Source organism: Azolla caroliniana, unplaced genomic scaffold (assembly GCF_043228905.1).
Source record: "Azolla caroliniana isolate FFs.n. ecotype wild unplaced genomic scaffold, voAzoCaro1.0.p SCAF_1, whole genome shotgun sequence".
NCBI lineage: Eukaryota > Viridiplantae > Streptophyta > Polypodiopsida > Salviniales > Salviniaceae > Azolla > Azolla caroliniana.
Genome location: NW_028230436.1, coordinates 35,431,356 through 35,457,927, shown reverse-complemented (window position 1 = coordinate 35,457,927; position 26,572 = coordinate 35,431,356). Strand labels below are relative to the sequence as shown.

At 36.8% G+C, this 26,572-nt stretch overlaps 2 protein-coding genes across 6 annotated transcripts; one reads left to right on the top strand and one right to left on the bottom strand.

The window, feature by feature from the left end:
• Positions 1–438: 438 nt before the first annotated feature.
• LOC147870144 (nuclear distribution protein nudF-like) lies at positions 439–7,721 on the top strand. Of its 4 annotated transcripts, none has more exons than XM_087337325.1 (9): positions 439–563; positions 609–759; positions 954–1,143; positions 3,747–3,832; positions 6,055–6,187; positions 6,312–6,529; positions 6,600–6,642; positions 6,722–6,957; positions 7,066–7,721. In XM_087337325.1, exons 1-9 carry the CDS (start codon positions 446–448, stop codon positions 7,436–7,438), a joined length of 1,548 nt encoding a protein of 515 aa, XP_087193451.1. In that variant the 5' UTR covers positions 439–445; the 3' UTR covers positions 7,439–7,721. The 4 variants fall into 4 exon arrangements, with proteins under 4 accessions (XP_087193451.1, XP_087193452.1, XP_087193450.1 ...); XM_087337326.1 differs by having other exon boundaries at positions 439–759; positions 6,722–6,776; positions 6,897–6,957; XM_087337324.1 differs by having other exon boundaries at positions 439–759; positions 6,085–6,187.
• A 1,299-nt stretch (positions 7,722–9,020) lies between these two features.
• Positions 9,021–25,703, bottom strand: ALA2 (aminophospholipid ATPase 2). 2 transcript variants are annotated; one of them, XM_087337318.1, is made up of 25 exons: positions 25,452–25,703; positions 24,730–24,943; positions 24,526–24,642; positions 23,440–23,532; positions 23,150–23,324; positions 21,264–21,430; positions 21,059–21,163; positions 20,892–20,989; positions 19,222–19,349; positions 19,001–19,097; positions 18,787–18,896; positions 18,540–18,704; positions 18,241–18,395; positions 15,683–15,763; positions 15,424–15,544; positions 14,764–14,870; positions 14,537–14,668; positions 14,307–14,460; positions 10,701–10,818; positions 10,423–10,596; positions 10,285–10,336; positions 10,033–10,154; positions 9,788–9,938; positions 9,256–9,406; positions 9,021–9,180 (listed from the first exon to the last, which is right to left on the bottom strand). In XM_087337318.1, the coding sequence occupies exons 1-25, from the start codon at positions 25,574–25,576 to the stop codon at positions 9,095–9,097; spliced, it is 3,198 nt and encodes a 1,065-aa protein (XP_087193444.1). In that variant the 5' UTR covers positions 25,577–25,703; the 3' UTR covers positions 9,021–9,094. The 2 variants fall into 2 exon arrangements, with proteins under 2 accessions (XP_087193444.1, XP_087193443.1); XM_087337317.1 differs by having other exon boundaries at positions 9,021–9,406.
• Between the last annotated feature and the right edge of the window lie 869 nt (positions 25,704–26,572).

Sequence of the window (26,572 nt, the reverse complement as noted above, 5' to 3'; positions counted from 1 at the left end):
AGGATGGACGGAAAGGATTTACGAAGAGTGTCAACATGATATGTTGGGAGCAACTTCTTCCCCCATCATATCGTACAATCAGAATCCAACATGATGGACATTCGGGGTTTTCATGATGTGTAGTTTGAGGGTGTCGAGATCTGTCTATCTGAAAACACATCACATTGGAGGCACGATGTCTGGTCTGTCCAACCAGATCGACCCACATGTCTCTCTTCGCCACTACATAATTTCACTCTACTTAATAAACGGCAAGAATGAACAACGCGTAGGTTGTGGGTGTCGAGACCACTGAAGGGCGCATATGTCCGCCTGCCCAATATAACACATCACATTGCGCGGGTGTGATGTCCGTCCACTCCCACCCAATTGGCCCCCAATTTCTCTCTTCCCCACTTCATTCATTCTATCTACTTAACATACGCCAAGAATGGCATCAATCTCTATGGATCATGATAATGATTCATGGAACATGGCAGTGGGAGCAGAACCAAAAGAAGAAGAAGGAAGACGTGAAGAAGATGAAGAAGGAAGAAGCCAAAGAAATGCAGGAGAAGGAAGACGTGAAAAAGAAGCAGGAGAAGGAGAAGGGGAAGTAGTAGGAGAAGCAAGAACAAGTATACTGGACTTGGACTTAGACAGTCTTGTTCAGTTATGCTCTTCTCACCTGCACGTAACAGACCTCGCCAATATGGCCATGTCATGTAAACGTATGCGCGATGCAGTCTCGGTCGACCCCATATGGGAGCAGCAATGCAGGTGCTGTTTATGTGTCCTAGCTATCAAGTCACAGACATTTCTACTGCTTACTTTCTGATCATGTATCATCCAATGCATCTAAGTGTTCCACCACATTTTGCCTGCATGAACCACTTCAGAGAAATTACAAGTTAAATCACATTGCTCATTTTCCTACCATTTTTTAGATATCGACATGTTCTTTTTGTGTGTAGAAAGAGGTGGCCTTCTAAACAAGTGTCATGGGGTACATTCCAGTATTGTGGTGATAGGAATGCATATCGAGAACGCCATATTGCGTCTCTTAAATTTGAATTTTTGGATCCAGCTGAGTGGCACATCGCACCATCACGAGCTCGGGTGAACCATATTTTGATAGATGGTGACTATATTTTAGTGGCTCAGGTTTGTGTATAAGATAACAAAGAATCCATTGAAATCATTCTTTATTTCACCCTTATTCATCACACTTTTTATTATGTGTTACTCCATATTTGAAATGCATGGTAAATAGAGCCGAAGAGGAATATATTTGTTGTGATTCCTTATGCGTCTTTTGGTGCCTTATCAGATTTTCTATCAAGTTATGGGTTGTAGATTAGCATTATAGAATATACAAAGAAGGGCCAATTTGGACACTTTCCCTCATGTTTTTTGATTTTGGGGAAATTGCCCTCATTATGTAAGGTGGTGAATGCAGTACACTTGATCATGGCAGGAGAACCATCCACAAGGAATCATAGTGGTAAGGAGGTTATTTATAATCTCATGCCCGATTTATGAAAAACGGCAGGGAAGGGAGGGGAGAAGTGATTAAAGCAGGACCTCTTCAAAGGTTAGGGATTGTGGGGATGGTGGGGGGAATTCGAGAGTTTAGAGTTCAAATCAGAAAAAAACATGTAGGTCATTTTTACATATTGAGTTGAATGTGGAAACATGAGGAAAGATTTAGTGTTACTCTGTTGAGGTTATGTTTTAATTAGAAACAGGAATTCCTTTGGAGATTTTGGGCCTTGAGTTTGAGGATATTCAAACTTAAGCAATCGAGAGATTGGAAACAAATAAAACAAAGCTGGGAAGACAGAATTTAAGGTTCAAGGAAATTACCAGCCATGTGTAAGGGACTTAATCACTAGTGGATGGTGACTATTTAGCCTTCTTCGAAACTCCCTTTCCCTTAAGAGGAGTGGTTTGTAGCACTAAATACACATACACACACACATCAAAGCAAATACATACATACACAGAGACACACACATATATATGTGTGTGCATGTTTGTGCTTTGGAAGATGGGAAACCGTTTTCTAAAAACTATTTTTGCAAGTGCGAAGAGTCACATACACATATACAATCAATTTCACAACAATTGTTCAAACAAAATTTTATGTTCCACTTAAAAGCCATTTTATAAAAACATTAAATTCCACACAAAAGCTACAGAAACAATAACTTCACTTGGGGGTGACCCTTTGGCCTCGGCTTCCAGATTTTGAATTCTGCTGTTTTATACAAAATATGTTATTTTTATCCCATTCTTAACTCTTCCTTCTCATTTTCCTTATTCAAACAAGATTTCGGGAAACTCAGCACATGAGACAAGTGGATATCAAATACCAATTGATGCTTTTCTGCAAAATTTTCAGCTTACGAGCTAGTTTTCCTCATGTTTGCTAGTTTTTTCTGCTCCTCCGCACAAAAATTTATGGAATGAAGACTCTAATGGAGGTTGAAAAAACGAACACAATGGTGTGTCCATATGGCCAAGTGAGTGCATTGGTGAGGAAGAAATGACTTCATTAAGTTTCATATCTGTGATACAATTGTCAGAGGAACATCAAATATTGTGCCTTTTCCTCCACAATTTTATCTCCAGTATTCAGGTTAGCCTAAGTGGGAATGCTTTGGAATTTTAAAGAAAATGCTATTTCTGAAGATTGACACAAAGTCTTACGGATGAAAGGTCTTATCACGTTTAAAATAATATATTTGGCCTCATGTATTCTAATGGTTTGGAGTTTGTGTTCAACAAAATAAAACTTTGAAAGCTTCCAGTAGTGGACAATGCAAATTTGAATATTGTGTCCAACAATGGGACATAAACATTTCCCAAAATGAATTAAGTTGTGCAGAAGAGGCCAAATTCTTCCTCATAGGAACAAGAAAGAAATTGATATTCTAGCATCTATCTACATTCATTATATAACAATGTAAAGATTGGTATCATCCAGATATTTGATGTCTCCTGCTGTACAGAAAATTGATGGTGTTTCAATTTACCACTCCTTCAGTTCTAGGTGTCTGTACATTTTGAGATTTTGGTACATCACTATTTGGTAGGGGCTTGGTAACAAGTAAGACTCTAGTACTATGCTGGTTATTTCTCCTCTGACACGAAAATAAACTAGCAATTCACATATTCAAATCTGTCAGTGCTAGATCTTCAAAGTTTCTTAAAATTTTACTCCATTTTGGCAATCCTTAGGGGTATAATTTTATTTTTCAAATACTAGTTAGCGATTTTTTAACATAGACTTTTAAAAGTGAGCTTTTTATGTTAATCAATCATAAATCTCCATGTTGACTTTGATAATTGATGTGCTTTTCTTTACCCTGGCTTTGATAAGTTTTTGACATTCTGTGAATTCTAATTTATTCTTGAAATTTTATATTCTCATTGAAGAAATGAATTTAGCTGAATGGTTTTGCTGTAAAGTTTTGTGCCACATATGTGCATCTAGGCAAAGGAAAAACCTTTCTTTCTGAAGACAAAATCTCTATTTATCAATGTCTGTTCTTTTGTGATATCATAATGAGTCGCAGCTCTTAAATGCCATAAGATGCGAAGGACGTTAATTCATATATTGAAGGCAAGAGTGCTTTAATCTTAGTTATTTTGTAATACCTAAAAGAGATGCTTGATAGTGTTTTTTTTTCTGTTAATAGATGATTCTGTGTAAGCAGATGCTCGAATTGTACAGGCCTAATAACTAGTCTTCTCTTTAACAGGGGCCTAGCATCAATACATATGATGTTAGCTTACAGTCTGTGAAGTATAGCTTATCAGGTCATAGTGCACAAATTACATGCATGAGGTATATTTTTTAGAACTTGAGAGCATTTTTATTATCAAAGTTGTCTGAGAAGGATTGTTGAGTTTGCAGAAATTGCCTCCCAGCTGTAGGGAAAAAAGAAAATACATATCTTAAAACCTTCATCTCATGGAAGAAAGAAGAAAGTGCATTTCTCAAGACCTATATCTCAAAATGAAACTGAGGGTTTTCTAGTATTATGACGCATGTATGCTGAAAGGTACACACACATGCATTGCTTTTTGAGAGAGAGATGCACCGGTGCATGGATATACATATGCTAATTTCGCCATGAAGATGATCAATAGCAAGATCTCTCCATTATAGAAGAATACTCCAATAATCCTATATTCTGCTTACCAAAACCTTATTGTTAGAGATGTCCCCATCCTGCATATAATACGTGGGTATTGAATGAAATCTTAGGTTTGTCCTTGTTTCAGCCTCTTGGCACCTTTTTTCCCTTTTCTGAATTTAAGTGGAAAGTTATTGGATGAGGTAATTTTAACTTATACCTCTTCCAAATTCTACCCTCAAGTGACTTGGTTGGATGAGAACCAGTCACTGTGTGATGGGTTGAAGCGGCAATCACCCTTATTAATTTAGATTGAGATGACCTCATGGAGGTTCAAGAGAAGCAGAGATCTATTATGATCTTAAGCAGGACAAGAGGAGTTGCAAAATTACCATTATGATTAATCATTACAATCATGACAACTGGAGTTGTCAACTTTCCTGCAGGCTGGTCATTAAGTATTGCAGAAAAGAAGCAAGCAGAATTAGATGACTGACATTAAAGCTACTATGCTGAATAAAGTTTTTTGATATTTGTCAGCTGATTCTGCATGTTTTTGGTTTCGATAATGGATAACTTCAGCGTCAAGAGGGAAAAGATCCAAAGGCCATAAAATGCTCGAACTGTAGTCTATGAACAAAGAGGAATGTAAGGCATGCCCATGTCACAGAATCTTTTGACTTTAGGGAATGTTAAGATATTTCCATTTATGTCAATCACATCTTGAACTGTACATATACCATTTTGTGTTGCTGTATGTGGCTATAATATGTCAAATGCATGTCAAGGCTCATGAGTTTGCTATGATGGATGCATGGTTCCTCTTGTGCATTTTTATGTGTTTTGACACTTTCTTCTTGCTGATATCAAAGTTAAGCTGAAAGTATATATTGAATAGTACCAATAAGGCAACCACAGCTATCTACTGAAATGAAAGTGTATATATACCATTTTCTGTTGCTGTATGAGACTATAATTTGTCAAATGCATGTCAAGTCTCATTAGTTTGCCGTCATGTGTGGTTCTTCTTGTGCATTTTTATGTGTTTTGGTTCTTTCTTCTAGCTGATAGTAAGGTTAGCTGAAAGTATATCTTGAATAGTACCAGTAAGGCATTCACAACTATCTACTGAAATGAAACTGTACATATACCATTTTGTGCTGCTGTATGAGGCTATAATTTATCAAATGCATGCCAAGTCTCATTAGTTTGCTGTGATGTGTGGCTTTTCTTGTACATTTTTATGTGTTTCATCTCTTTCTTCTAGCTGATACCAAGGTTAAACTGAAAGTATATCTTGAATAGCACCAGTAAAGCATCCACAGCTATCTACGGAAATGAAACTCTCCAATTTCCAAATCAAATTTTTCTAAGACTGAGATATAATGTTGCAAGTATTGTGCAACTGTGATGGTTTTGGGCAATCAATTCAATTATTTAAGTGGGAGGTAGTTCATGTACAACACATGTAAGTTGAAAATGTTCAATCTCCATGGTGTATGAGTCCCTAGGAGAGCAAGTGTTTTACTTTCAACAATTGGGAATATTTCCACTTGCATGTACTTCTTCCTAATCTTCTCAAGTATTCATGGCATGAAATATCATTATGCTCCCAAGGCCATGGGGTTAGTGGCACATAATCTACTATCCTAAATCATGCTTGTAATAGTAGGTAACATTGCAAATTTCTGCCAATATTTCTAAGACTCGATCAACTCCCACCATAGTAGAAACCATGGCAACCACATTCTACTTTGGCATCTTGACATTCTACAGCTTTTCAAATAATTCATAGTATCCATGGTAAATTAACCACATGCATGAAATAGTTAAATCAATTAATAAGAAAATTATGATTTTCTATTGTTGTTGTAGTCATGGGAATCACATAATTGTACACTGGCATAAAAGAAATGATACTGAAATGCAGGTTTAATTTGCATGCTTGTGTGTTTGGTAGATTGGTGCCAGCAACAGGCTTTGCATCTCAAGGTAAGAGTGACGGAGTCGACAATTTGCTCATAACATCAAGCATGGATCACACCGTACGACTTTGGCATAATGTAAGTATTCTTCTATAAATTAACATGTTTCTTATGCAAAAAATGCGCTCAGATCTGTTCTTATTGGCATTGTTTCACATGCAACTGCACTGCAGCAGCTAAGCTTATTTGGGATGTGAGGCAGGGTAATGCTCTACGTACATTTCGTGGTCATGTTGGTCCTGTCACAACCCTCAGTGATAGCCTATTAGGAGTTCAGGATGGATCACCTACTCTTGCGAGTGGTGGGATTGATGGTACCATTCGACTATGGGCACTTGCTTCAGGCCAAAAGCGGGGGCAGCCTCTTAAAAAAACACTTCATGCTCATGGGCTTGCAATCAAACAGCTTGTAGTGCCAGAGTAAGAAAATTTGGACTATTTGATAATATGACCTTGATAAGGAATACTCAACTTGCACATTGTTGAACAGGTATAACCCATCTTTGTTGGTCAGTGCTGCGAAGGATTTGAAGGTACTGAAACTTGTAATTTACTGTTTTCTGAGGCTGCTTCGAAAGTTTAGCCTCACACTTAGTATAGTAAATTGCGTAGATGCGGGTCTGGAATGCAACAACAGGAGGATTGATTAGATCAATTAAAATTCCGGGTGTGCCTGTAGCCCTAGTTTGTAAAGGATCAACATGCTATTATGCTGGGGGTTCTGGTTTCATGCTTTCCGATTTCCGTTCCATGTCAGCTGTGTCATCTGTTTTGGCTCATGAATCAGGGATTCTCAGCTTTGCCATATCTCCTTGTGGTGAAATAATCTGTACAGGAGGCGGAGAAAAGTAAGTTAACCATGTTCAGTTTATAATCCATTTCTATGCATAAAGTTTAGGTTTTCTTTGTCTAATACATGGAGTTGAGCAATTCTTTGTAATTCTCTGTGCTCCTAGAATTGCTAAGCTTTGGGATATTCGTAGTCTACGGGAGCCGTATGCAGTCCTAGGAAAGCATATGGGGGATGTTGATTTTGTATTTGTGGACAAGTACAAGGTGGTGACAGGAGGATCTAGAGATTCTGAGGTGTATGTGTGGGATGCTGTAATAGGCGACCGATTGAATACATTTGGAGATGCACTGAGCATTGATTGTGGCCTGACGGCATTGACTGTTAAGGGAACAGTCATTGCCACTGCAACTTCAGATGGGCTTATTCATTACCGAGACTTCTCAAACTGTGCCCTTTCTACTGTTCAGGATGCACTAGTGGAGGTCTCTGGGGATGACTCATCGAGATTCTGGGCGACAAACTTTGATGTGCATTAATCACTCCATGGATGCTTTCTTACAGTTCTCTTACAAGTTCACTCCATGGATGCTTTCTTATAGTTGAGAGAACTTGTAAGAGAATTGTTTGGAGGCGGAATAAAATTTTATTCATATTCATGGGTCCAAGTTTTGTATTAAGATATCTGTAAGTTCTTCAAAACTATTTCAGTCAACATCGTATCACCAATGCAAGAGGGATTCTCTTTTTTCTTCCATAGAGGTATCTATCAAAATGTAATAAAAGACAAGATTACAATGTCCCATGCTACTATCTTTATTACTGTGAGTACAGCAACAAGGAACTTAAGCCACAAGAGTATTATACTTCGTCTTCTCTGGTATTGCATTGAAGAACTCACATGGGTGGTGTGACTCCATTGTCAACAACTGAGGTAGACATCAATATATGAGTACCATACTGCTATGTTAAAGCTGGGGAAATATTTTTGTAGCAAGTCATGTAAAAAATGTGGTCTGTGGGTTAAGTTCATTTTGTTGATGCAATTGCATCGAATGCAGTCTAATGTGTAGGCTAACATGGGCATATTACTTTTCATTTCCTTGAATTAGAAAGCTATCTAGGCTCTCATTTAATCGAATGCAGTCTAATGTGTAGACTAACATGGGCATATTACTTTTCATTTCCTTGAATTAGAAATCTGTCCAGGCTCTCATTTATCCCTCTAAAAAAGACCTAGCCAATAAGTCTTTACTCATGATAAAGAAATATTGATAAATTATCACCATAAAAAATGTTTTTCTTGCTTATAAAAATTTAATCACTCCACAAAAGACGTCCACAATGCAAGGTGGTAACAAGGATGTACATGGTACACAAAGTTAAGAATGTTGCAAACTTTATGCTGTCAAAAAAAGACCTACCTAAGAAGTCTTTGCTTATAAGAAACATTTATCGCCATAATTTTTTTCCATGCTGATAATTCCAAAAAGGACCTAGCTAAGAAGTCTTTGCTCATAATTGAAACATTTATCACCATAACTTTTTCCCCTGCTGATAAGTGTGTACAATAACAAAGATCTAGCTAAATAACTACAAACCATTTTCTTGCTTATATTGTATATTGGACAACGAAAACGCAAGACAGGTAAGATAATTTTCATACAAGAAATTTATTATGTCACTGGAAAAGATAAAATATTTCTTCCTATTTGACATGTACTTCTGAGATAAAATACCTGAATACATTTGCTATTCATTAGACATGCACATACATTAATGTATGGGGTCTTATCCAACAATTTATCATTAGATATAATGAAAATGTTTCTGAAACTCTCTCCGGGGTCTTTGTCTTTAATCAACCAATGCCAAATTAGGAATATACTTGGACCTTGCATGCTACCTAATTTAACGCTTCTCATGTTTGTAAAAAGCTTTGAATTTGCATATTCCTTAACTCCTGTGGAGTAGTTCTGCCATTAATACATCAATGCTGGATCGGATATTGCAAGTGAAATTATTATCAGATGCATTTTCTGTCCACCAGTATCAATTTCCTGGGAAGATTTTAGCTGAATTGCAAAATTAAGCTCAATCTAAGAAAATGGCAAACAAATCAATTAAATTGCACTTCCTTTCTAGAAGAACACTGTAGCTTATATCATACAATTTCTGCATAGACTGAAGATAAATTACATATGCTTTGTCCGGACATTGTTGCTTGGTGATACTCCCCAAAGTGAGCTTGGGGTTGTTTCTTTCCAGACAGCAGCATTCACTGTATTAGTAAGTAAAGGTTGGTAGACTGAATCCTGTTCTATGTTCTTTACACAGGTAAAATTTAAGGGCATACCCTCTAGGTCACTAGTGGCTGAATATAAATCTCCGTGAGAGGATAGCTGTGAATGCTCCAACTGCTGCAGAATGTTTATGGCACTTGGACGGTAAGTGAATCGATAGTATTTTAGTACTAATAGAGGTCCTATGCCCACGACAACTATAAGCTGCCAAAAGAGAGTAGGCAATTTAGAATGTATCATGTTTCTCAATCCTGTCATGGAATCAATTGGTAACGAAATGGGCATATAAACACAAATTAGACAGAGTTCTGATAGAGAAAAGAAATCAAGAAAGATTAATGTAACTTAGAGGCCACGATGGAATATGATACCAAAGCTGTCTCGCCTTTAAGAAGAACAAACCAAGATAAATATAGCAACAGTAAATCTATGATACCAGAGAATCTTCTTAGATACTAAACCCTTCATATTCTAAACTTAGATGACTGAAACTTCTTGATTTGCATTTGAGCCAATCCAAGATAGGAAATGTATAGCAAATCAAGTAGAAAGTTGATGTTCACAGTAAAAAAACAGTCATCTTACCAGAATGCACAGCCAGTACATCCTTTCCCTGCACAATTGAAACATTATCATATGTAATCTGCTCCATGGTAACAGACTAACGCCAAAATTTATAATATAGAATGCCAAAAGGTTCCCCCAAATGGCTACATGCTGAAAGATTGTAAAAGATCTGAAATAGTCAAGGACGATGAAGGTCAGTTATCATACAAGCAGACTTAAAATCGCAAAAGCGAGAAGCATTCAGAAAATCATATATGGCTTACCTGGTTTCCATAGCAACTACGAACGCCTGTAAGCAAATGCATCCAGACAAGGCTACCATATTTAGTCTGTCAATATCACTTCGGTCATAGACATGGATTGTTACTAGGAACACAACTAAAGCCTGTCACCTCAACATGTAAACATGCTTATATTAATACCCAGATTACATTATATTTAAGTTTCTTATATAGAAACAAACTTAATTCCTGATGAAACAACTACAAAACTTGCAGCACCTTCACAACACTTACATGGAAAAGAGAGCGTCCAAACCACCCTGCAAAAGTACTTGGGTTTATCAATCTACACACGTCCAAAGAATGTTATCTGCAAGTGAATCAGTATATTCTTCACAGTTAAGCTGCTTCTGTAAAATCACAGCAACGCACCTTCCTGCTTGACAATAATATAGGATCTCTGGATGCTGTAGTACTGTCCTCTCATTAAGATCTTTATCAAGTGAATTTACCATTACTGGAATGCTAGTGTATACAACATTGTATGCCATGAGGCTAAGAGAATCAAATAAACTTGTTCCAGAAACACCTGAAACAAAAGAAAACCTTTGACCAGAAAGCCATTGCATCAGAAATGTTTATGAATACCATGCCAACAATTATTTGAAACAAATATCACTGAAAGATGAGAGATAGATTCCTCGACTCACAGTATTTGAATGAAGCACAAGAGTAGTGATTTGTAGATCGAATACTGTGCCAAGAAGGCAATTCGATTATATGAGTATCTTCCATGGACAAGAATTAGCCTTTTCAAAAATTTGAACTCTGAAAAATCATTTATGAGAATGTATTAAGCATACATTTAAACGAGGAATTTCACACAGGCATTTAGAGTACAAAAAACATAACAAAATGAATGATATACATCATAGATAGAATCGTCTACACAGTCATGAATGTTAAAAACAGTGAAAATACCTCCAACATCTTTCACCAGAAAGATATATATTAACATCTATAAGACCGAATAAGAGATTACATTTTAAGTGTTGTCTCGTTGTTGAGAACAACAAATCTAAATAAATAAATGTTACTTAGTAAAAAAAGAATCTTGTCATCAATACATGTGTGATTTTCAAGTCAGATATATTGTAATTTTTGCCTTTGAAAGATTTCAAGCATAGGTTGAGGTCTCTGAAGCAGGGAAGCACCAGCGACGGTGGGAGATAATGGCCTTTATTTGTCGATGACAAGGGTGGTGAGATTGTGGTCCATGGGGCCGGGGCCACAATAAATTGCTATTTCCTGACCTATTGCAACTTCTTTATTATGTCCTGGTCAAGAACCCATTTTTGTAGCCCCTGATTGACTTGTAGAATGAATAGGAATGATGGGGCTAAAGAAAGTTGTGATTGTTCTTAGTTGATGAGCCTGAGTGGCTGTAATGTTATCTTTCACCAACTTTTCCCCTATTGAAATCAATATATTCTTTTCCACTGTGGCATGTTTAGATGCGAACAATCCAAGCGATATTGAAAACGGCAGTAGTGCATTTACAATGATGCCATGTGACTCGAACCATAGTTGCATTTCAGCATACCAACAATGAATGTCTCCATGTTCAGCAAGTTGTTTTGATGAAATAAGTGCCAACCTTGTGAACCTTCCTTTAGGGAGAAGCCTTTGGATACAGGCCACTGATAGGAATAATCCCTTCGATCATAAAAAGGGCTGCTACCATCACTACGCAGATTATATCATGGGGCACCCATGCTTTACCCCTTGTCATGCAGCACATTGAGTCTAAAGCTCTGCCCAAATCTTTCCAGTTATATTCCTTGTTAAAACTCGGGCTCCATGTTTCTAGTCCGTAGAGAAGAGTCGGTGTGACAAGTATATTAAATCGCCAGAATGCAGATGCTGGTTCTTGGAATTGAATGTGTGCACCAAAGGCTGCATATCCACGTAAAAGTCAAGCACAATTGGCCTCTCGTAAGGAGAACTGAGGGAGAACTGAGGTCCTATGAATGTTACTCCTAGGTATGTGTACGATGGTGTGTATACCACCTTTTCCTCTTCCAAGAAGAATTCTGGTTCACCATTACTTTAGTTTTACCTACGTTTACTAACAAACTTTGTCCATATAAAATGATTTTAAGGCATTTAGATGTCTTTGTAGTCCCTCTAGGGAGTCAGGGATCAGCACAATATCATAAGTATATAACATATTTATATACTATAGTCACTAGGCATGCTTCTGAACCTCAGAATCTCTTTATGTAGTGTGATACCTCATGTATATATAGACAGACGAGTGGATGATAGTGGGCATCCTTGTTTTGCTACAATTGTGCAGCCACAGCCTCTGAAAACCCATTATTGACTGGGAGATGGTTATTATATTGCATGGACCAATGGCATATACAGCTTCTTAAAAGGAAATAATTATAGATATGATTTGATGAAGCACTCAATACTTTTCATTAGACAGCCACTTAGCACTAATCCAATTTGTCTCCCGAAATTTTTTACATGCTCTTCTGGAAAACAACCTTCTCAAACGCAAAAATTCATGCCCCAATGAATGCTGGCAGAAAACCTTGGTTTGGACGATAACCCCAAAAAAGTTAATTACAATGAATTGTCCAGTTCCTAACTGAGATGAAACTATTACTATGTTCTTCAATATCCTGCAAAGCTTTAACCATAGCATGAATCTCATGGTCGCCTCAAATCTAAATGGAAAGCATTGATGAACTTGGGAGTAGATTGGCCATAATAAATATGCCACATAAAACCCAAACAAGTAACTCAAGTGAAAACAATAGCTAGTGTCTGAAGAGTATAACTAAATAGAAGAACACCTTCATGTCTGGAAATAGAGTTATACGTGATGACTGGAGTCTGGCATGCTATAACATGAATACTTTTGAACAGCTCTATAGAAAATAACTGTAATGTATCACCAGAGGTACATTATCTCTCTAGGATGGAAAAACTTGCTAGCTCCTGCATCTGCACATATCTAAATGGAAGAGTACTATCCTCACTGTTTTCTAACTTCATGTCTTGGGTTCTACTCATTAGTTTGAGTTCAGTATTAACTCAAACTAACCGTTTTAAAGCCAGCTATATCCAACAACAAAATAAAATAATCACAGGTGAGGGTTTTTTCAAAGGCTTTAGGAAATCTGTAAATTCCTTTTTGATGCCTTAATATCACAGTTTGTGAAATGACATTAAAATATTAGATGGCATTCCTCTTCAACATTCGTCAATACTAGCTTGGGATAATTCACTATATTTGGATATGATAACTAAGATAGGTTGTGGTAACTACGGACTGGGCAGTAATTCAGTATATTTGCACGTTTTTGAGTTAACATATAGGGATGTTTTTGAATTGACATAGAGATATCTAATTTACCAGCATTGTAGTCCACAAATGAAATAAGCAGAGCACATAAAGTATCAAGGGTACTTTCCACAATGTAATGTACCATAATTGTTCTAAAGGATTGACCATCTGAGTGCAAATACTAAGAAGTGAGGTATATCATTGATAATAGCTCGGGCTGGACTTTTAACTCAATCAAGTACTTAAAATAATACAATGTCCTTACAAAATCTCTAGTGTCACAAGTGTGAATCCTCAGTCTGCACTGGAAATGGAAAGTAAGCAGAATGTGTCAATGAATACAGTCACTTGAACAGATCTTCGTTAACTCCTCTATAGAGTGAAACCCTTGTTTGTGTTTCTAAGATATGCTGCACCCAGAGGATCAATGCTATCATTCACCCTTGGCAAGCAAGAAAATAGAACAGGGACTAGTTCTGACAAGAGAGCTGGTTTGCCCTTCGATTACTGTTGCATACTCCGCTCCCATTGCAGCTGCTACTGCCGTTTTCTTGATCTACCCAATCAGTCAAAGAAATTCCTCTGACCCAGATCTCAATTCCAATCCACAATCTTTTGATGGTGGATTGGAACAAGCCTGAAACTAACAGAAATGGGCAAAAGCTAAGTTAGGTTTGCCATTTTGTGAGTCTCATTCTTCGTACAGCACCAGAATTTCTGGCAGCATCCATTGATTCATAGCATAATCTGTAAGCCATACTTAGACCTGAATAATTTCAGCATGCAATCGATGACCATCGGATAGCTGAAGCTTAGGACAGTTCAACAGCTTCTTTCACCCATTTAATACCAGTTCTTCCTCACTCACATGCACATTTCTTTTTAGCAACATCCCCACATGGAAAAATCGTTATATTGTCATTCATGGCAACATAGGTAGGTGCTAGATACATACTTCCAAAACTAAAATCTGCAGCTCTTGCAGCTTGAAGTCCCTCTTGACCACTGATGCCTACTCCGACATGAGCTTCTTGTATCATTTTCACATCATTTCCACCATCACCTATAGCAAGTGTCCTATAATCACAATTTTTTAGCAGCTGTACAAGCTGTGAACACAAGTAATAGTGAGAAACTTGAAGTCTGATCCTAATTCTTTATAGCATTGGTCATAGAATCACTAACTTGCGCTTTTTGAGTTGGAGTTACACGACAACATATAGCAGTCTTTGCAAGCATGGCCAGCTCTAAGAACGAAACATAATGATGAGTCAAAGCAATCTCCAAGGCCCATCCATCAATTACAAAAGCAACATCCTGTCACAATAAGGAGAATATAGATAAACATACAGGCTTCCTAACATGGGTGTTACCATCACTCTAATGCCTCAAATTTCCATAGTATTAATTACCTTCATTTCTGTACTTGTCATTCTCATTGTCCTCAAAACTCTTTCAAGGCTACTTGCAACATCCTCTTCACTTCTACCCTGTACATATAGGACTTGCCCTTCGGGTTCTGTATAGAGAAAATATCATTCCTTTTTCAGTAAAAGAATTACAAGTTCTCAAAATCATTCTGCATTACACATAAAAGATAAGATGATAAGCTTTTTATCACAACCATAATCTGTTATCTTCATTTTCAATGACCACATCTGGGCAAGGATACAATAAGCATGAAAATAAACCTAAAAAAACATCATATCTGATATGTTAATGATGTTTAAGAGCCCACAATGTCTTACTAGACCAAATGAAAGATTGCATCATAATATGTTGGCTCATTTTGGAGAAGAAAAAACCTAACACAGTTTCCTGCTTGAATAATGCTATCGTTACTATAGTTCGTGATATGAATTCATTCTCATCCCCATTGATAATTTTAATATAATTTCAGCTTGCTAGTTATTTGAAAAACTCAATGTGCACAGTTGAGGAAACAAAATATCCGTTGCTGTGCAAACTAACATGACATTATCTTCCTCAGACCATGTCTCGAATTTTTAGTTCAAGAAAAAAAATACATACTGGTGGGGAAATATTACAAAAAACGCAAAGGGTAGAAATACCTGGTAAGATAAGGTTACACAACAATGCAATCTGAACAGCTGTCCCAAGTTTGTCACCTGTGAGCATCCAGAAATTTATCCCAGATTTCCTTAGGCAAGCAATTGCCTCGGGTACACCTTCCTATAGCATCATGATGGAAAGATTAATAAAAAGGACCAATTTTATTTCTAGATCTACTGCAGATTGAGATAACATTAAAAAGAAAGAAAGAAAGAAAGATATAATAACACCTTTTAAGAGAAAAAAAGAACAGTATACCTGGAGTTTGTCTTCAATGGCAGTGGCTCCAAGTAGTTCAAGGTTTGTTTCAAGTTGCTCACATACTTCTGCCACCTTCCACTGTCATAACATTATGCCTTCAGAAATCCATAAGCATATTTACACCTTGATAAGCACAAGCTAAAAGCTTAAGCACATGGAATGAGCATAAATGTAAAAGAAGGGAAATCGTGAACGTGAAAACAAGGATTTGTACAAGAAATAGGCGTTATGCCAGTAACACCCGTGTACACATTACAAGCACAATTGAATGAAAAAACTTCATTTATAGTTAGTATGTAATATGCAGATCTTTACAAAACATGGAGACCAGGTTGACGTACTTCTTCTAATGATCATCTCATGATAGATTCCATGCTTTGTTTAGATAAAGATCATTTTGATCCATTTTCTGATAAAGCACAATCTTTGGATGGCTCCCAAGTTCAAGAATGCAAATTCTCTTCCAAAATTCAGGATCACAAGAAAAGGATTTGACAGTCAATATATGGACAATAAATTTGTCTTTCGCATCAATCAATGCCTCAAATAGGTATCCCAAACCTCTTTCGTAATCTCTTGTTTGGTCTTATAGGCCATTTTGGTCTCTTAAAATACATTAATATATCTTTCCTTCTTCCTTGCCTCAAAGGGAGATACCATTGCCTCTTTAAACAAGGCTTTGGCCCATTACGCAAGGTAATGGAATATGAGGACCAAAGATGCCTAGGACTTTTCTTGCTCGAGCTCAAGAGACATCGGGAAAAGTTGTTGAAGAATACAGCCACACAAGCTCATCCACAAAGAACAATCACAACTTTCTTTAGCTCCATCACTCCTAATGCTAGAAGTCAACCCCAAGATACAGAAATGGAATCCAGACCAGGATATAACAAAGGGGTTACGATTGATTGGGCAATGGCAATTTGCCATGCACGTAGGCCCCGGCCCCATGGACCACGACCTCAACACCCTTGTCATCGACAAATAAAAGCCATTATCTCCCGCCATCGTAGGTGCTTCCCTCGCTTCGGAGACATTTCCATTCTGGATTGACCTATGATAGAGATCTTTCGGAGACAAAAGCTACAATACACCTAACTTGAGAATCTCGCATGGGCCAAAAACCAGATTCTCTCGTCTCTTTTCTTTTCATCTTATTTACTTTTATATTTACTGTGTAATATTTACTTTATTTTGATTTGTTCTCAAAGACGAGAAAACATTTAAGATGTAATCTCTTATTCGGTCTTATAGGCCATTTTGGCCTCTTAAAAGACGTTAATATATCTTTCTTTCTTTCTTTCTTTCTTGCTTCTAGGAGGTTGTGAGTAGGCATGGATGAACTCGCTTCTAAAATCATAAACAAGACCTCAAAAACTTCTAAAGAGTACAACTTAAGTGAGAGTTTAGTGATGGTTATTTGTTTGGGTGAGTTAGCTTGTCTCCGCTCCCCCACAATATGACAGGGATGCTAGAGATATGAATACGCTAGACCTAAAATACAACATATCACAGTAGAAGTATGATAGTTAGAATAAAGGGTAAAGAAAATAGTCATGTAATCCATGTATACAAGAGTTGGGGCCAACAGTCAGATTAAAGGCTACAAAAAACAAAATCACCACAAATGCTGGATCTGGAGTCAAGCACCAGATACAGTGTGAGTAGGAAAATAAAGACCTACAATACAGTGTATCTCAGTACCGATATAATGGCCTAAGAATACAAGTTGAATGGGAGGCTAGAGAGAGATATAAAATGCTAAAGTAACGTCTCCAAAGGCCAAAGTGACCTATGAGAAAGAAAGAAAGATATATTAACGTCTTCTAAGACCAAAATTGGCCCATGAGGCAATTGTTTTACAACAAAATGGGGTGTGTACCCAATTATCGAAAATAAAAATAAAATAAAATAAAACTTACATAAAAGAGTTCTAGTATTGTACAAAACGCGTTATGGTGTAACATATTCTATATGTTACATGAGGGAAATCCTCTATATCCCCTCTGATAAGATTGATCTCTTGCGTAATCAAATGGCGCAATAAATCTTGTTTCCAAAGTGACCCATGAGAGAAACTCTCTAAATCTACAGATCTCTAGTAGAAACAATCAGAAACATCTCTGACCATAGAAGTTCATGATTAGGGAAAATCATTTCTTGTTACAAAGGAGATGATCTAACTTGCTATTATGTGAAGTGAAATAAGAAAATCAAGAAATAAACAGAAAAAAGTTACTATATCTGGCCTCTTCACAAGAAACGTGAGAGCTCACTGGTACCTACTGCAGCAGATTCTAATTACATCAACTTGTATAATATAGTGCTGGAAAACAACAACATGTTTATAAAGCAAATTGTGATCTGACATTGAGTATTTCATGATGTTGACCCGCTAATCATGAAGCATATTACATATCAACGACTTTGACCCTAATAAATAGGTTATCTAGTTATCTGGGTAGCACACAAGTGATTTTATTATTAGCATGCTCCAATTTCTTCTTTAGATTTTGAGAGTGACTTTCAACTGACACATTACATACTTCACATACCTCACGATCTCTAACAGAAGTGTTTGCATCCTTATATCTCTTGGACCAATTGTTATATTCATTCTCTTCAAGATCACGCCAAGCAAGACACATAGTTCGAAATCCTGTCTGAGAAAACTGTTCAAAAGCCTCAGCAATTTTTTTCACTTGTTGACCTGCAACAAAAAGAAAACAGATCTATAAAGCAACACAACCCTACTCCAGCCGAAACAATAATGCCAAAAAGAATCTATATCCCCAAAATTTAATGTGCCAACATTGTTAATAAAAGCAATGCTTTAAAATGAAAACATATTTACCACTGCACAGTGATGGGAAGATAACTTCATCTGCTCCTTTTACCAGTAATATTATTTTTCCAGTCTGTAACTCTCTCAAAACCATGGACATTCGTTTCCGATCTGATGTGAACTCCAGGGTTTCCAAAATTTCATACTCCAGCAGATGTCCTAAGATATTAATCCCTGATCATAAACATGGATGTATCCATCAATCACCAACCTAAAATGCATTGAAAATAAGGGATCTTAAAAACTCTCTACATACATAGGGAACTTGCTGTTCTACTCACTAAAACCACCTTTAGTTGGGCAGCTGCTGATACTAATGCCTCTTCATCTTGGGATTGAGCCTTATATGTGATGGAACCAGTAACGCTGACATGCAAACCTTGGATCATATTATCATCAATAACATTACCAAATACTACTATGAAATAATCATAGGAACCTTTCAACTAAGTCCAAAATGCAAATCAAACCTTTTGACAGGTACAACAGTATTACAGAGGGCCATCACTAGTAAAAATTTAATCACATCTGGTACAAGATCTGCTACGGCATGTAATAGATCTGGATCTGACCACCCATATGAAATTCATAATATAATTCAGGTTAATTAAGAATAGTACTTGAGCATAGTAAAACGTAGTTTAGAGTGTGATAATAGAAAACTAATAACAGCCTGTCGCAGATATGCTACCTGTCAAAAGTCCGTATGAGACTCCTTTAATGCAACATGCCTTGAAAACCATCCTATTTTCAGTAAGAGTTCCAGTCTTGTCTGTTAAAATAAATTCAATTTGACCAAGATCTTCACTTATTGCTGTACTGTAGAAACAGAAGAATGAAAAGGGAAAATCAGAAAGTTCCATAAATAATGTAGAGAAAAACATTATACACAAAACAATTGTTTGAGTTTAGAATAACCCAATTCTGATAAGAGAAAATAGTTCCAGTTTATCCAAAATTACAGCTTACCAAATCTTTGATTAGAGATTACATCCACATCATATGGGAAATGTGAATACAACTATTAAAGTGATTATTGTATATTCATCCTTAAAAGCGAAATATAACTGACCTTAAATTTTGGAACTTTGGGGCAATTGGGAAATAGCATAGTTTCCCTCATCTTTAAAGTCTACTCTAAATTTTTTGTCCGTGCATAATTTGATGTTCCTTGAAATTTATTTGTACCGCACTTGGAATCTTATTCTTCGGAAGATGTATCTTTAAATCATCTAAAGATACACAATCTATTTGCAATTTCCATCCCTACGGTTGCTTAAATGCTAGCAAAAGTTTCATAACCCATCAAGAATAGGTTGTTCATAATTCCATTTTAACTTGACATTTAGTTTACTGCATTCTAATATACTATCTTTTTAAAGTAGATCTTGAAACATTCAAGTAGTGGAACATTATGCGAGAAAGCATGACTATTTAAAAACGCTAAAGGCTCACAATCTATTTGCAACTTCCATTCCTAAGATTGCTGAAGTGTTGGCAACATTTTCGTAATTCCATGTTACTTGATATTTAATTTTACTTCAATCTAGTATAGTATAGTTTTAAAGTGGATCTTGAAACAACCAAGTATTCGAATCTTATGCTACAAAGAATATATATTTAAAAACTCTAAAAGGACCACAATCTATTTATGACTTCTATCCCTGATTGTGTTAGTAACTATGAGACTGATATTGACACCAAGTCATGTCTATGTCGTATGTCAATGCGAGCAGCCAATAAATTGAAAAGAAAAAGGTCATTCTACTATCATAAATAATTTATGGCATCATAACTAGCACCCCTTCTATGTTTCTCCAATCTTCCACATTGCGGAGACTTGGTTATAATATCTCTGCTCCATACAAGGGGGTAGGAGTGAACAATGAAGGCATTGAACAACAATAGCTTGGTGTGAGGTTCTCCGAACTCTCCATGAGCTCATTGTCTCTCATGTATCCCAAAATGCATAGTCTCTACAATCTGTCTGTGGCTGTGGGTCCTGTGAACATGACTTACAAATACTTGCATGACTTTATGTACACTACTGGCTGCCCACTAAATAGAAACAGATGATCCAGCCTATTAACTCATGCTTTGTATCATTTTATGGTTTTACATATTGTGAATAAGCATGATTTGTGCCATATCGAGGTTTAAATATTCCACATCAAATCAAAATGCTAAAGTTGAATAGACATAGCAGTAAACTCCAGATCGAGCACCTTTATGCATAACTTGTAAATGTGATAGCATGTATTCACAGCAAGAAAATAAAAAGATACATTTACTATGTTTCCAAAAACCACTCCAACAAGTCGATTTCATTAGGCCCTCCTAATCCTAAACAATGGCACATACTTGGTTGCAACAGCTGGTGTATCAGTCCTCTCATCATACATTTGGAGATCCCAGTCAATAAATTTTGCATATAATCCCTTCACAAGATCAAGGGTAACCTGCAGACCGTCATAAACCGAAGATTTAGAACCATCAACACAATTACAATCTTAAACTGAAGTGCATACCTTTATAGATATAGGAATCATAATCGAGCAAAGAAGCTCAAATCTTAATGGAATTACAAGAACTTCAAACCATGCTGCTTTCAGTGGATAGTTTAAATACCATTTCTGCATTCAAAGAAAAAAGGCGTAATAACACATCAAATAGTTAACAATGAGTGCATAAATGCGATTATAATATTTCTCATGATTCTTTTCATTTTATTACCCTTTCAGCTTCGAATGCTTTCCACATATTCCCTGATACCCCAAGAATCAAAACAACTATTAACTGAAATATAAATATTGCACCAGTCAATTTGTCAATCATCCCATCTACAGCAGTTAGTTTGGGTTCTGGTAGTCCTTTGCTCATCCCTAATTTAGTCTCATTCCCTGTAGATAAATAATCTCATTAAACAAAATGTTAAGTATGATGAAGCCAAGGAGAAGCAACTAAACTGCATATCTTGAAAACAAAAAATAAGACAACTTTACTAATTTGTTTAGAGACTTTCAATGTTACATCTCAAATTATCTCTGAGCGTGGATATTTCAAGATTCTTAATGTGCAAATATGACTAAATAAAAAGACTAAATTCATAGTAAAAGAATAATACAGTATAGCACATTGTGTAGCTACATTTGAAACTTGGTGACTACTGAGGGAAATCCCTGTAAATTTCAACCAGACACATGGATAACCTTGGGAGAGTATCTTTTCATCGTGCGTATCTCAAGACTCGCGAAATAAAGTCTTCCATGCAAAGAAAGGCCTAATACAATGTGATTTTGTTCCTTGGGCAATATTATCCGAGTTGTGGATCTTATCGGGATACAAGAACAAGGCATACACGTGATTGTACACATACCTAGGAGTAACATTAACATGGCTTCTGTTCTCCCTGCAGGAGGCTGCCTGTGTTTAACTTTCTTGTGGATATGCAACCCTTGGTGCCCTTGAGAGACATTGTGCATATACAGTTTTAAGAGACATGACAAAAATTTGTTAGGCTTATACACTTTCAACACTGACTATTCTCTATGGGGTAGAAACTTGGCAACCCAGTTTCCTGCATGATAAGAAGCAAAGCATCAGTGCCACACGATATAATCCAAATGAGATTGAAGCAGCCCCAATAGTGATCAAGGCACTATTCCGATCCATGACTTGTATTGAACAGATTTGCGAGCTCTCAAAGCAAAGGTACTCACGATTGGCCCGATTAATGTCTACGCATATCTCATCCACTCTGTAGACTGTAGTGTAAAGGCAGCTCAGAACCTCTTCACATCAGCTAGAGATTGAAAAAGCTATGAAAAAAAGCATCTGCCAATTGTGGCTTGGGATGTGGAATCAAAGGCTATATGTTAGATATATTGTATTGTTTTTTATGACTAAGCAGGGAGATATCACTACCTCTCTGAAGAAAGCTTTGGTTCCCTTCACAAGGTAATGGGATATGATGATCAAAGATGCTCAGGACTATTCTTTTTATCCTCATTTACAGATCAATCAATATCAATTTTTCAAGCATGTAGGCCACATCTATCGTTATCAACAAATTGAGCCCATTATCACAGGCACCAGAGGTGCTTCCTAGATTTGAAGTCCTCTTCATCTTCGATCAGTCCATGTTGGAGATATTTCAAAGGCAGAAATTTTGGTCCATCTAAGATCAGAAGGTTAAATACTTAGCTAGCTTGATTACCTGGTACCTAAGGCACTTTACTCATTTAGTTACATTTATTTTAGTTTGTTGTTCTCAAAGATGAGACAGCATGTAAATTATCGTTCTCATTCCGTCTGATAGGGCATCTTGGCCTTTACACATTACGATCTCTTTCTTTTTGCAGATGTTTTACATATACCATAAGCAGAGTGAACCAGAAAGTAAAATGCATTCCAAGCAATAAGGTTTTAATTTGTTAGATACCTAAACCTCTCCATTCATTAAGAATATTTATATTTATAAGGGACGTAATTCCGGTTTATGAATAGCATATACTTAAAAACATTCCAGAAATTAATGCATGAATGATGTGAGCATAAGCACAAGTCAAACTCACTCAAATAAATAAACAAGATCCTATAATCAAAGGACATGAGGTTACCAGTATAAACTGCAACACCACAGGCCCATTCTGTGTTTCTCAAATAGCAGCCTTGCAGCAATGTATTGTTTGTTGTGAGAGAAAACAAATCATTCTCAATGAAAGGAGGGAATAACCGTAGATTCCCATCAAACCTCCTTATATCATTATTTGGAACGGGGCATTCAATCAGACCCTGCAAAACATTGCTAATTTTAACATCAATAAAATGCAGAAACTTTACTTCACAAAAAAGTGACGTGTCTTTTCTTTTCTTGAATGGTCCTATTATGGGAGATGAATAACCTGACCTTTATTTTATGGAGCAGTTCAATAGTTAGGCCAATGCAAGGGAGAGGTACAATCCTTCTTTTGAGATCAGTCTCTCCATCCAATGCAGCAGTCTGTAAAGAAAATAAAAGAAGTGAAGGTCATACATAAGGCTGCAGATTTCAGCCATCACTTACATAAGATGCACCAGCAGGAAGTCTTCAAAAAACATAGTTTAGTAGTAGGGATGGGAAACAGTTGCTCCCTACCCCAGATCTGCAACACCTTTGATCTACCTCTAGGACCTTGCTCAACTCCAAGATTCCTCTTGTTGCAAAGAGAGATCTCAAGTAGCCTGTAATTGGTCAATAATTGACATTCTATATGGCCAGCTCATATTTGAGAACAACAAACCACAACATTCCAAAAATAACCAACTAACTGAAAGTTGGCGGAGAGATTTTGTGTCACATTTGGTAGAGTAGTACTCAACCAACAAAAAGAATACACAAGTCATGTGGGAAAGAGACATATGGGTTTCCGTGATGGAAATAATCAACCCAACCCAGTGGAGTTCATGCTGTTTAAGATGGCAAGAACTCAAAGACAGAAATCAAACTTGTGAATGTGATATCAAGAATATTTCGTTCATCATTGTGGCCATATTGACCAGTATGAAGACTTCAGTTTGATCACAAATAGCAGGATTGCACAGGATCAATCCTTGAGGACTCAAATCCATGCTAGCATTTGTTTGGAAACAATAGATACGCTGAACAAAATGGCAAAGGCATCTAAGTGAAGCAATCATTATCACATAGCTATTGCATCATTTTGCACTTTTCATCATGCCAGGGAAAATCACAAGACTTTTCAGAGAGATTCTGATGAACAAGATAATTTCGTTCTCGTGTAGGAGCTCCCTTTTATGTGTAACTTTGCCAATGATAATATTCTCAGCTTGATAAACCATTCACGTGCAATCTTTCAGCATACAAAAAATTTCTACATGTGAGAACCTCGAACTTGGAACTCACACAATTACATCATCAGGATATGTAGCAAACAATAGGGTTCTCATGAAAATTCAATGAACACTTTGAGAAAGCTAATGTTTGGGTGCATACTTCAACGTGGCAAATGCCCTGGGGTTCAGAAGTTCCAAGCAAGACCAAGTCACATGGAACTTCTTCATTTTCACGTATCCATATTATGTCCCCAACATGAATATCTTGAGCATCAATCTGCAATACGACAACAAATGCAAATGCATAGCTCTGGATTAGAAAGAGTTTCAAATTAAAGTTTAGAGTCAACGATTCTTAATATACCTGTGCTTTTATACCCTTTTGTGCTACCCATACTTTTTTCTGGTTAGCTTTTTTATCTACAATGTATCTGTTATAATCATCCCACGCCTCTTTTGAAGCCGAAACTGCAAATATAACTGCCAGTGGCCCCCAGGTACTTAATGGGTTCACTGGAGTAATGAGTGGCCAAAGTTGTAGGCATGCAATTAGAAGAAAATACTTGTTCATGAATCGACTGTAGCACAAAGGGGAGAAAAAAAGAATTTCATAATAAAGAAATCATTACTTCTGCCAACAAAAAGATACATATATATATTTAGCATTAATGGCTTCTTAAAAAATGATCATAGTTTATACCAAACCAGGAAGGAATTAACATATAATTTTGAGGACACTTGCATAGAGCAAATTTGCCTTAACGATCTCTTGTGCAACCTCAAAAAATGGTGTAATTTCAAGAAGCATTCAGATGAAAAACCAATTAATCAATAAACTTACGACATTTTCCATTCTAAATTTCTAATAACTCTAAAGGTCCTTCTTTAAATTTTCATCTTAAATCAAAATTATAATGTGATTCCATTCCATTGTAATTCACGAGAGTCAGCTTGCATCTGGTTGATGTACACTTTCAACCCTCTCAACCGCACATTTTTATCATAAAATGGGCAATTTGGTGATGCAAAAATAGCATGAGAACTCCATTCCATTTGAGAGAGAGATACATGTGTATATCCCCTTACCTGAATTGCTCCCATAAGTTTTTTGGCAGAAAATTCAGGAGTGTATACTTTGTGTTGGAGACTTTGTTGTTGCAGAAACTGTCGAGGCAGAGTTCGCGGTCATCTATATACACAGCCCTCTTCATCTCCTCAATGCAACGGAAAATCTGAAACTGGTTTGATCGATCTGTAGAACCCCTCGAACAATATGAAATCGAAGAAGAATTGGAAAAATGGAATGCATGACCTCGGAGACAGGGAGAGGAAGAGAGAGGCAGGCGCACACACAGAGATACATATTACATACATACAGTAGCAGCAACGTGTTTGTGTTTTCTCTACCGGACGAATATTCTGTAGCATTGGTTGCTCTGGGTTCGTTTCACACTTTGGCCTGCCCCCCCCCACCGCCCATCCAAAACCTCATTAAATCGCTCTCGCATTCGATTTACGTTTCGTATGTTCCAAAAGAATGGCCTATCCAGCTCCAACCCAAAGAATCTTTGTACCAATGACAGGCTTCAAACGTGCCTCCGTGCCCCTCCCCCCAAATGAGAGCCAAATATGAGTTCAATGGCACTCAATCGCAGTTCCAATGCTTTCTTGATTAGGTGCATCTCGTGATTCAAAATGCACCTTGGTCCATATCCGATCGTTGTTACTTGAGTTCACTTTATCAGAATGCTATTAACAAAGACAACAACAACATCATGGTTCACACCATCGGCAACGTGGTTCGATGATTTCTTGATTAGGTGCATCTCATGATTCAAAATGCACCTTGGTCCATATCCAATCGACGTTGCTTGAGTTCACTTTATTAGAATGAGGTCACCATCACTAGAGAAGTATGATGGTTTTATTAATGAGTTCAAAGCGTGCATTGCATATACATATAGTGTTAGAACAAGGATCGACAATATTGAACATTTGTGCTAATGATATCATTTTACCTTTGAAATTATTATTATTTTAAACAAAAGATACACCCTGGTATTATAAAATCATAAGCAATACAAAAGTTGATGGTTGTTTTGGTGAGAAGAAGAACCCCACCAAAACAAAGCTAATGCTAACCATAAATTCATCCATCAATTCATGAGGAGAAAGGGACCTAAAAACATATTCGATTCATGGATATT